Below are 11,634 nucleotides of genomic sequence, written 5' to 3'. Positions count from 1 at the left end.
GTCATGTTTAGAGGATCTTAAGCAAAAATTCCATGATGCACCTACCAACCCTGACTAATGTGAGCATTCCTAACCCGGGTATAGATGTGAGCGCTATACCAATTACAGACCTGCATTAAGAACTGAGTAATCCCAACCTCTACCTGCGCTCCTTGCCTAGTGACACGCCTCCTCACGCCTGTGTAAATGCACTCTGAGGAGCGCCGTGGGGGGATTGACGTAAAGCAATTATTGGATTCTCAAAACGCTTCAGCACACTTAAACATTCTAACATGCTTTCCTTCACTTGCGACATGCAAATTTGTGCCGGGGCATATGGGTAATTAAAGGAGTATTCACAGCATAAAAGGGTAGTGACGGTGCCTGCAGCGTAAATATATACCTCCACAACTGCAGGAATTTAGAATTATTTCTTCAGCAAACACCCCTCGTCCAGGCTGAGTTACATTGCCTGAGTTTGGAATATATTCCATTTCTATGTCTGAATGTTTAATGGAGAATGTCAGGGAGGGCCAAGCTCAAGGGCACCACAGCAATGCCCCACCTGGGAGTCGAAAACTGCCAAGCTTGGGTTACTGGGCCTGTTGCACATTTTTCTAATTAGCTACAATAATTTACACACATGCCAAGCTATTTACATACAGTGGTGTTATATCAGCAACCCCCCTGTATGGCAAATGAAGTGAAGCATATCCTTTAATTGACTGTTAGGTAAAGAATTTTTCCCTTAATGATCCATCTACCAGAGAGCTTGTTTGATTCTCTCTAGCCAAAGAGCTAACATAGTGCAACAGAAAGTGTAGCAACAGCAGGGTAACTTAAGGAGGGGGAGAGAGACACAGTATGTTGCTAAGTATCAGTTATGAGAAGACACATCCTTAACTTCCTGAAAACATAGCAGACTTGCCGTAATATCCCAATGAACAGAAAACAGTAACAAAACAGTATCGATTTGGTTGTTCTGCACAACAATTCTTGTCTTTTATTAACCTATGTTGTTAACATAAAAAGTCATTCTGTGGTTGCCAGATTAAAGATCAGACCCAGATGGTTTCAAGTACCACCCTGAGGACCCGGTGGGTTTACCAGGGAGGCAGTACCAAAAAATACTGCTCCAGACCCAGTGAATGGGCAATTTCTATGCTTGTATTGAATATACAGAAATCATACTGTCTTGTGCCTGGTGACCAGACACTATGTGTGTTTTTGGTGTTTCTGGCTGCAAAGTGTGTATTTCACATCACTGATTGTGTTCAAAGGCATATGCCCTCTGAATGTGTATTTTTTGTGCTGCTAACTTGGTCACCAGGGAACCAATGTTTCTGTGCAGCTCGCTCTGGATAAAGGGCAATGGACGTCTGCCAAAGGACAAAATGGAAATGGGAATGGAAATAGCACCAGCCCGAAAAAATCCCCGCATCCATTACGAATCGGATTAATGAAATGATCAAAAAATGTGACCGTTGGGTCTTGTGAAGTAAGCAAAAAAGCTGCCACAGCGCAGACGAACACAAGGACCCACTAGAGCAAGGAGTGCTCAGGTTATCCCTGTCATCTGAGCCAGAGGCAGAAAACCAACAGAATAACAACGTATGTTTGGCAAAACAGCCAGTCCATCATACTCGCCCAGCAAATTTCACATGGATGGATCGGAACGCATCAGGGTGGAAAATAAACACAGCTGACAGCCCTTAGTCGAATAAATGAGTCAATTCTTACATTTAAAAAATGTTAAAATATTAATGTTACTGTGGCTGCTCGACAATGGTGCTGTTAAATACTGACATCCATTCTGGGTCAGGTTTACCACCCTGACTTTTACCTGTTGTAGTTAACAGCAGGCTTTGAAGACAGGAGACAAAAGATGTGTTCTAGAGAAAACTCCTGGGTTCATTCAGTCAAATGCAATTTGTTTCAGAAACACTTTCAATTCAGGTTAAAACTCCGCAAAGGGAGGTACCGTAGCTGGAAGAAAGCAAAGCTGGTCAGACGTGCCAAATTTTGGTGCAGGAGAGTCTTATGAAAGCTTTTGAAATCTTCTTGAAAGATACCGATCTTAACGTTTGGCTGTCACCGCTCTCTGATCTGTGTAGTCTCCTTTGAGCCCGCTATGGGATAAATTGTTTCTTTTTTTTTTTCTCTAAAAAAGGAGGGATTTGTGTGATGTTCTTTTCTCTTCTCTCCTGTTTCTTGCATTCTCTGTACTTCCTTCCTTTGTATTTCACTCAGTACAGAGAACCAAGGGCGGCATGGAGAGCGTTCTGCTGCAGCTGCACCCATTTCAACAGGCATGCTTTTTGAACACATTCTACTCTGCACAAGTTACCATCAAAGCACTTTCTAAACGTGTTCTACTATACACCATTCGTCATGAAAACAACATTTTTAAAATGCTTTCTACTCCGGTCATTGTTAAAGCAACGTATTTTTAAATGTGTCTTACTATGCACTAGTAATCTTAAACGTAACATTTTTTTTTTGTTCTGCTCTGCTAGTCTTCGTTAAAACACATTTTTCTGGAAGCTTTCTCCTTTTGCAACAGTCATCATTAAAACACTGCAAACATTTGTTCCTTCTACGCATGCTATTGTCTGCAGGCCACACGTTGCCATCAGTCACGTTTTGGCCGTTTGTACAGTGGCTGGCCATAATGATCAAGCGCACGCCGGTGAAACCCTGAAAGGAAAAACAACCGCTCGAGCGTTGCCATGGATGCTCCAGTTGAGGCAGTGCTGCCAATTTGAGGTGCGCATTCTCTCATTATGGAAGGGAAGGAAAGCACAATTAGGTTCGATTTTCATGAGCTTGTGATGAGTTATCCCTATGAATTGAGTGCGAGCCGCTCTATTAATTTATTTTGCTAAATCGTCCTTTTCAAATCTCCTGGATTGCCCTCGCCGCCACCAGCCCATGCCGAATCCGGGAGACTCCCAGACAGGCTGGGAGAGTTGGCAACACCTGCCTGTAAGCCAATTGAGTCGGCCAGCCAGCCACATCTGTCATGTAATCCTGTTATTCATTGGCTGAGCAGGAGACACAGAAAGAATGAGTGATGCATGTTGTGTAGTTTGTGCATGTCTCCAGACAGTCACATATATGTGTGTGTGTGTGTGTGTGTGTGTGTGTGTGGGTGTGGGTGTCTGTGTGTTTATCAGTGCATGTAAGTGCTTGCTTGACACCACACTTGGATACCGTGTGTATTCTATACGTGTCATTGTGCACGCATCGGTGTGTGTGTGCGCGCGCGCGAGTGTAATAGAGAGAGCAAGCAGAGTGTGACAGTAGGGTGACAGCGTGGTGACGCTCCCCTCCGCTTGCCAGGCGCCTCTGTAGATGCTGAGGTGATTAACTGCTGACACTGGACACAGGAGCGAAAGAGAGAGAATGAGGGGGAGCACGCCAGGGAGCTGGGGGGAGGGGAGAGAGGGGCCGACGGAGAGAGGCACGGAGATGCACGCCCGTACGTGTAAACCCGACCTGCAAAATGTGTTCGAATTTCACCATAGGAAAGACGAGAAGGAGCCAGAGAGAATGTGCAATGGTGGCACGCGGGTAAGTATAAGTGAGGGACATGCCCCACACGATCTTGGCATTTAAATTTTTGTATGGATTACTGTGATAATCCTACTTGTCCTCTGGACTGCTCTGGTGTGCTTCGCAATAAAATCCCTGGCAGAATCTCTGTAACTGTCATGCCCACAAAGCAATTTTTATCATTAGGACTTGGAATGTCGGAAGAGGAGTGAAATTGGCAGTAGTTTAAGCAGATAAAATGAGATAGACTGGGATGGGTATCAGTGATACTCAGATGGGGTGGGGGTGGGGGGGGGGGGTAATTGAGGATCAGCAAATGTTAGCCTGAGTGGACCTTTGTGACTCTGAAATACTACTCAGATAAGATAACCCCCTCTTCAGCTGCTGACACTACAACCACATTTTCCTATCAAGGTGCTCCGTCTCTGTCTACACTGATGACTTATCGTGCTAATCATTTAGTTACCAGCTAATGCCATCAATTACAAACATTGCATTACACTTTTTCATATTCATCATACACACATGTTTTGATTGTGTGGCACTGCTTTCAATATACTGTGAGCACATCTTGTACCAAGGTACAAGATGTACATATATATATTAGATGTCATATTCATATTATAGATGTATTTCTTGTGTTTTCATTCCCTTGCGTTATTCCTGTTACTACTGTGATTATTGTTTCTCATAATTACTGTTATGCTATGCCTGAACTCAGAGGAAATGAATGAGACGTGCAAGTGTAACTCCTGGTGGTCCTTTATGGATTCAAGAATGCGCCCTTTAATTCATTTTAATACAACTCTTTGGAGAAGCTCCCAGCAGCAATCTTTCTCCAGCATTGTATATTTCTGTATTATTTTTTCAGCATTTCAGTTTTTTTGTTCCGCATTTCAGATTTTATATTTTCTCTAGTATTTCAAATTTCACAGTTCCTTCTCCAGCAGGAATCTTCTAGACTTTAGACTGCTTTCTTCTGCATTTCAAATTTCAGGCTTCTTTTTCCAGCATTCTTTTTACTGCCTCCCATGTATCTCACTCTCAGAGCGTTAATTACATGCATGTAGTGTCCCTTTATCCTTTCTGAACACCATGCTATCGCACCTGTTCAGTCCACCTCGCTGGGAAATTCATACAATCCCATAGCAACAGTCTCTGCTGGCTTTTTTTCCCCAGCTATCTCTTGCTTTCCATCTCTCCATTCTCTCTATCTGTTATTGTCTGATCTCGCAAAATCCCTCAGAATGCTCTGCAGAATTCATATATGCATATACATATACTCTAATATCAGCCTTAATCAGTCGTATTGAGCCAAGATCCTATTTAGGGATTGTGCAGAGAGAAGAACATCTGTTCAAGAGTGTTCTTTGTGGAGCTGAATTGGAATACACTGGCACTGTCCTGTTTTTACAGCACACCCCATGTGACATCTGTCCTGTGTAATACATGCAGAAAAAATGTACATGCTGTTTAAGCTTTTCCTTGCTTGCTACCCTCAAACTGAGCCTAATTTCAGACACCTATCTCTTTTTCAATTTCCTGCCTACTCTGCAGCCTTGGTCACTCTTGTGTCTTCAGAATTTAGTAACAAACATTCACAGAAAGCAAGAGAGAGAGAGAGAGAGCAGCAAGCAGAGAAAGAAAGAAAGAGAGGGAGGGAGAGAGAGAGAGAGAAAGAGGGAGGGAAGAGGAGGAAGAGAAGGGGTGAGCAGCAAATGAGGTGGTGGCAGAAAAAAAAAATACGAAGAGGGGAGGGGAGAGAACGGTAGCCCACCCTACCATAAAGAGAGGGAGGAGGAAGAGGAGGGGGGGAAAAAAGCAGAAACGAGGTTGGTGGATATCGGTCTCTGTTGCATCTTGAAGAATTCAGCCACAGGACAGACATGATTTCTCCCGCACGGCGAGGATTGCTGGAGCTCTCGCGGCTGGGCAGCAGCCCCTTTGTACTTCACGCTGCAGTGAGGGTGCGCGTTTTCGGTTCTGCCTGAGGCGGCGGCGGTGGGAGGAGGGAGGGGGGAAAGACCGGGAATAACGGGAATTAATCCCGTGCTATGCTCTCCATCATTATCAGCGTTATCATTGTTAATCTCTGTTCCTCTCCATCGCCACTTGTCACAGCTCCAAAAAAGGTGCTCTGACTAACAGATGAACTGGATTCTTTTTTTCCCCCAAAGGGAAACCGGACTGTGCATTTTCTTTTTCCCCACACCAGCTATGCAATGATTTATTCATCTGAGGTGGCAGTGCAGGACTGACCGAGCAGCCGTGCGAAGACATTTATGGTCGTTAAGGGCGGGCAGGGGAAGGAGGAGAAGGTGGTGCGTCTCTTTTTTTTTTTTCCCTCCACACCTTTCCCGTGGTCTTCTCCTCCCTTCATCCTCAGTGACTGCAGACAGAGATGGAGGCAGGATGCTTCCGCCCTTTCCCCACCTGGCCAGAAGTTCCTTCAGCCCTCTGAACCTGGGAGATGCTTGAGGAGAGCGGGAAAAATCCCAAAGGCGATTGATTATTGATTGGCGGAGGGATTGTTTCTTCCTTTCTCCTTTTTTTTGTATCTACGTGCACACCTGCCTTTCGTGCATCCCTCCCACCTCTCTCATCTCCATCTGTTTCTCCTCTCTCACTCTGCCATTCATCCCATTCTTGTGGCTGTCTGTGTGTCTCAAATAAAGGGTTTGTGGTAGTGCCAAGGTAAGGCTTTTGCACATATTGATCCATGCAAAAAAGGGGGGAGGGGGGCGTGGTAACAGACATGCACCTGTCTGCTTACTGTGGCTGTCTGTCAACACGCGCGCTGCTGTCTCCAGATGCATTTATGTGCACGGTCTAACACTGATCTGAGAACAAGCAGAGTTGTGTTGTTCAGAGTTGTGTCTGTGTGTTGCCCAGGAGTCTGTGGCTGAGTGGGAGACTGCGGTGTGCGCTGAGTCAGAGATTACGCCCGGGCGCCCACCGAGTTTGAAGATTCGAGGGAGGCTTTGAATAAGAATTAGCCAAACACCTGTTTGCAGGAGAGGTGAAAGCAGCCACCCTTGCCCACCTCTGGGCTGCAGATGCGCGCTCACTGATGTCCAGGGACCAAGAGCATTACTGAAGGATTAGAGATGCACTCCCTAGGGCAGGTATAAGTCAGAGTGAGGGGAGAGTGTTTACGAGAGAGGGAGAGAGAAGGAGAGCGGGAAGGACAGAGATTATTGAAAGCGTGTAACACACCTATGAGCACTTACATGCTGTAATGGAAAGATAAAAGAACGAGGAAAAACCGAGAGCCGGAGGAGATTATTGTTAAGCTATTATTAGTAAGTCATTTGGCAGTTGCCCAGATGGTGCACGATTGACAGAGATAGGCTGAGACTGGACCACTGAGGAGGGACGTAACACAGGAGAAGGAATGAAAAAGAGAGAGAAAGGGACATAGCGGGAGGAGTCAAAATAAAACCCCCATCTTTGCTTTTTAAAAACAAATACATGCTGCTGTACTGCTGAGACTGTGCAGGGTGAAAGGAATAAAAAAAAGCACAGAGCAACAAAGACTAATTAATACATTCGTTCTTCAATACAGAAGAGTCAATAAATGTAGCTGAAGTTTTTTATTGCTTACTTATTAATTATTGGTAATGGCTTCATTTTTCTGTGCGCCACCCTATTGATCTGATATTGATGTACATTTTGTTGTATTGACAAAAATTACTCTGGTTCATGTTAAGGCAGGTCATAATTGTACCACGACTTTAGAAATACAAGCAGTCAGTTGGTTCTGTCAGAGCAACAAAAAAAAATCACAACAATCATTTAAAAGCTCAAGTGAACAAAGCCAATTTTCATGAATGAAAGTTAGCAGAGTGTTGATACATGCATATTTGGGGAAACTTGTGACAACAAATGGCAATTAGCATTTAATAAACCAATCAACAGACAGAGGGGCCTGGTCAGAGAGAAACACCAGACAGGAAGGCTCTGCCCATTGTGGGCAAGCTACCACTTCACACTCACCACCTCCGCATCCACTCTTCTGTCTGTCTCACTACTGCAACACTACTGTGCATCCGTTCATTCATGAAAACAAACGCAGTTTGCAGAAGGGCGGTGCTGCTTGTAGTGATGATAGATACAGCTGTGTTGTCGAAAAGGTATTGTTGAGCAGAGCGTGGCGGGCCTAGACTGCATTCAGCATTTCAGCTGTGCATTGTGCACGCCCGTCGTTGGGCGTAGGAGCTCCCGCTAATTGCTTTGGCTGACAACAAGAGCATGCGATTGTGGGCACACATCTAGCGGGAGGGAACGCGGGAAACAGCGTCTTGGTGAAACAGTGGGTCTGAACCGGTGCAAGAGCAGGAGCGTTTCATATTAACGTTGTCTTTGACTCTCAACAGTGGGCAGCTTTGGGCGGTTTTTGAAGGCGCCGATCTGCTGTTAAATTGTGCTGAAAAATACATTGTGAGATAAAAGTGATCCAGAGCTTTTGGCTTTGTGCTTTGAAACAGGAGAGGGGATAAAGCCTGGTACCCAAGAGAGTCGCAGATAAACCGTACAAGCAAGAGAAAACTCAAGGATCCTTGCGTTAGAAAAACGCTTACTGCGAATTCTCAGTGATCCACAAGGGTTTGGGGCCCGAAACTTCGGATGAAGTTTTTTGTGGAAAATGCGGTTTTGAGGACTAAGGGATGATTGACAGGAGACGGAGACGGCAAAATCGATTCTGTTGACTTGGCCATAAACGGCAATCTACAGGGAACGCCACTCTCCTCTCTCAGAAAACTAACTCACATGGCAAATCACACAGGTTTATGGGTCCATAAACCGCCAAGAATAACAAAACGTTTCCTGCTGAGAGCAATATTGAAACCTGACCAAGGGCACTGAGTTTGGCTACACAGAACTGAAACATACCTGCAGTGAGTACACACCTTTGACAAATAGCTAAATTACAGCTGTGACAATCTGAAAACAGATGTAAATGCCAGTCAACAAATGAGCCTGACAAACACTGGCACGAGACAGTAAGCGTTCTGGAGAGTGGGTAGATGATGAAAGAGGAGTAAAGAGGAGTAAATGCAATCACTGATCAATCAGACAAGAAGAACAAATCGAGGAAGGCAAAGCACTGGGAAAGCAACGAAATACATGAGCACAGACCTTCGCCAAAATAGTCAGTTGTTCTCTGATATTTTGAAGGACAGTCCCTCAGATCCATTTGTTTTTCAGCTCAGCTGTTGAGGCAGTCAAAACAGCCAGAAGGCAAAGTGGAAGAGAGGGCACGTCAGGCTCGGGATCGGTCTGAAACTGCTGCCGCTGCTCCCTACAAACCTCAGTTACAGGAAGTTGAAGAGAGAGAGGGTGGATCTACACAAAATCGTCTCTTTATACATTTTGACCAAATAAACCTGATCACAGATCCCTGCCCATCTCTTCCTCCTTCGATCCATTTCCTTATTCTCTCTCTTCCTCAACCAACAAAAGCCAGGACGGAATTGCCTACTACTTGACAGCCCAACATACAAAAGCAGCACACACACTCGTGTGCATGTATGCACCAGCACACACAGCGATTATTGGACATCTATCGAAAGCGTCGGGAGTGAAGATGTATTCTGGTTCAAAAGTTTGCGCCGTTGGCTATGATATACGATCGAGTTCCCCCACAGGCAGTGCAACGCTGCTGTTGAGCTGATCTCTAATCTCTCCCTCGTATCAGCGTACCGAGTTTCTGAAGAGAACCTCTCTCGAGCCTGAAACTCCTTTGGAAATCGAAAGAGACGGACAGACACAGAGACGTTATCATGTTTCATTTTATTCCCCCGTTGTTTCTTTTGGATGCAAAGACTCTTCAGCTGGATAGCCTCAGGTCCTGTTTTGAAATTTGGGATTACTGCTGGATTCCAAACTGAAAGAGGGACCAAAACAAAAACGAAAAAAGAGAAGGAGGGGTGGAGAAGTTCTTGGCAGTCCTAACGTAACAACCTCATCGGGATTGCACCCTCCTGTTCTGTGAGAGGGATTTTAGCCCCTGGGGGCCCTGCCTGACCGGCGAGTCAGGATCGGAGCTCTCCCTCATCTCTGACCAATAGGGAAGGAGAGACAGGAGTCGTAGCTCCGGAGTGGGCGGGATCGCCGTCGCCATGGGGTGCAACATGTGTGTGGTGCAGAAGCCCGAGGAGCAGTACAGGGTCATGTTCCAGGTCAGTCCCCTTGTTCGCCTGCCAGTCCCCCTGTATGGTTTTCCCCTCTCTCCTTTCTCAGTGGTTGTTTTCCCTGTGTCTTTCCTCTCTTTTTTTCTCCTCCTCTGTCCTTTGTTCATCCGTCCCAATGCGTCCTTGATCCCTTCCTTTCCGCCCACTGTTCACCTGCTTATTTCAGCTTCCGTGAGCCTGTCAGTTTGGGTACACGTCTCTGCCCCCCCCCCCCCCCCCCCATCTCCCGCACTGCCCCCTCATGAACTCCGCTTGCAGACTGTACAGCTGTTGTTTTGTGTGTGGTGAGCTTGCCCGGGGTCAGCTCGGCGACAGTGCAGGGGTCAGCCTGCCCCCCTGTGCGCGTGTCTCACCACGGTGACCCGAGGGTCCCGCCGACGACTGGCAGGGGAGTCGCCCACCTCGTTGGCAGCAGCATTAGACACCCATCGATCCTCTGAGAATCAATATTATTGCACTCACTCCATTATGCTAATGCGGTGGTGACAACCTGAGGAGTAATGGACTGCTGTGGGTTGCCTCACACACAAACTGCTTACCTGCAATCTCTAGGCCTGATCCCAGGGAGGAAAACGTGCTTTTGCATAGCATTTAACTTCATATATTGCAATCAACTTAATTCCTAAACATACAGAAAAGGAACGTTGTGCCAATTACCCAGAATTAGCTGCAAGCGTAATTAAATTATACTGATAAGTGAGTACATATTAATCATAATTACCAAGCCTATTTATTATCCCAGGTGCATCAGAAAACAATGGCTATATAAGGATAAACAGCAAAATCTCAAAGCTTTGCAAACCGTTAGAAATGCCTGGAAAGCAGCTGGATGCAGACACGGTAATTCCCCTCGAAGCATAATGAGATTACGCAGGGTGATTCGGTCAAGGCCAAAGCATGAAGTCCTCAGAAGTCAACAGCCACACACGTTGCTCATGAAGTCAGTAGCAACACACATCGCTCATACAAAAGTAACTCTGATTTATATATACGGACCATATTTTGCAATATATCACAAATGGATTCCTTAATAAATCTCAGTAACATTCAGTTGAGTGTAATGATGAAATGTTTAGTGCTGTAGATTACAGTGGGGGGGGGGGCGACAAGTACAGATTCTTTGTGGGATTCAGCCGGGGCTGTGATAGGAAATAGCCCCCATTCATCGCCTTCGATGGAACACCTTACATCTCTTCACAACTGGTGCTCCCAAATCCACTTTCTGATAGAATGTGTGCCCATAGAGAGATCAGAGCGAGGAGGTAGAGGAGAAGGCAGAGATCCATCACACACGCCTCACCAGAATCCCAGTGCGGAGGGGGAGAGAGAGAGCCGGGGTGCGAGTGAGTGATGGGGGGACGGAGGGGGGGGGGTACGGGGTTGCCACGGTTACAGGTTTAGCCAAAGCCGCTGAGAAATGGAATGTGCATGTTTAAGGCCTCGCCTGTGTATGTAATGACTGCATTGGAACGGCGAGGCGCTTGCTTGATCACGTCCATTGTACGAGCCACTGTGCGAGCGCGCGCATGAATTATCGCAAGTTCACAGGGACTGCTCTGCCGCTCAGATTTGCATATCCCCAGCTGTGGCAGGCCCTGGGATGTGCCGCACACCACTGAAAATAAATGATGGGCTGTCTGCCAGTCTCCGTGGATGTGAATGTGTGTTTTTATGCCACTGTGTGTGTGTGTATCTGTCTGTCTGTGCATGTGGATAATATTGTGTGTCTGTCACCGCGGAGATGAGCGGAGATCCATTGTCTGTCAGTTCATTTGTGTGTATGTTTCCTTGCTTGTGTTTCCGTATGGATGTGAGTAGAGTGGGTTTCCCTCCCTGTCTCCCAATATGGATGTGAGTAGTTTGGGTTTCCTTGCCTCTTCTTTAGTATTAATGTGAGTAGGTTGGG

At 46.1% G+C, this 11,634-nt stretch overlaps 1 protein-coding gene across 2 annotated transcripts in view; it reads left to right on the top strand.

Annotated features, from left to right (window-relative positions):
* Positions 1-9,431: 9,431 nt before the first annotated feature.
* Positions 9,432-11,634, top strand: part of LOC118779670 (PDZ domain-containing protein 4-like) — a 29,461-nt gene continuing 27,258 nt past the window's right edge. For both annotated transcript variants that reach the window (XM_036531852.1, XM_036531854.1), the window contains exon 1: positions 9,432-9,716. In XM_036531852.1, the coding sequence (XP_036387745.1) occupies positions 9,657-9,716 (60 nt within the window). In that variant the 5' untranslated portion in view covers positions 9,432-9,656. The remainder of the gene's footprint in view (positions 9,717-11,634) is intronic.

Source organism: Megalops cyprinoides, chromosome 6 (assembly GCF_013368585.1).
Source record: "Megalops cyprinoides isolate fMegCyp1 chromosome 6, fMegCyp1.pri, whole genome shotgun sequence".
Taxonomy (NCBI): domain Eukaryota; kingdom Metazoa; phylum Chordata; class Actinopteri; order Elopiformes; family Megalopidae; genus Megalops; species Megalops cyprinoides.
The sequence above is the reverse complement of the archived record's forward strand: the minus strand, read 5'-3'. Positions and strand labels throughout refer to the sequence as shown.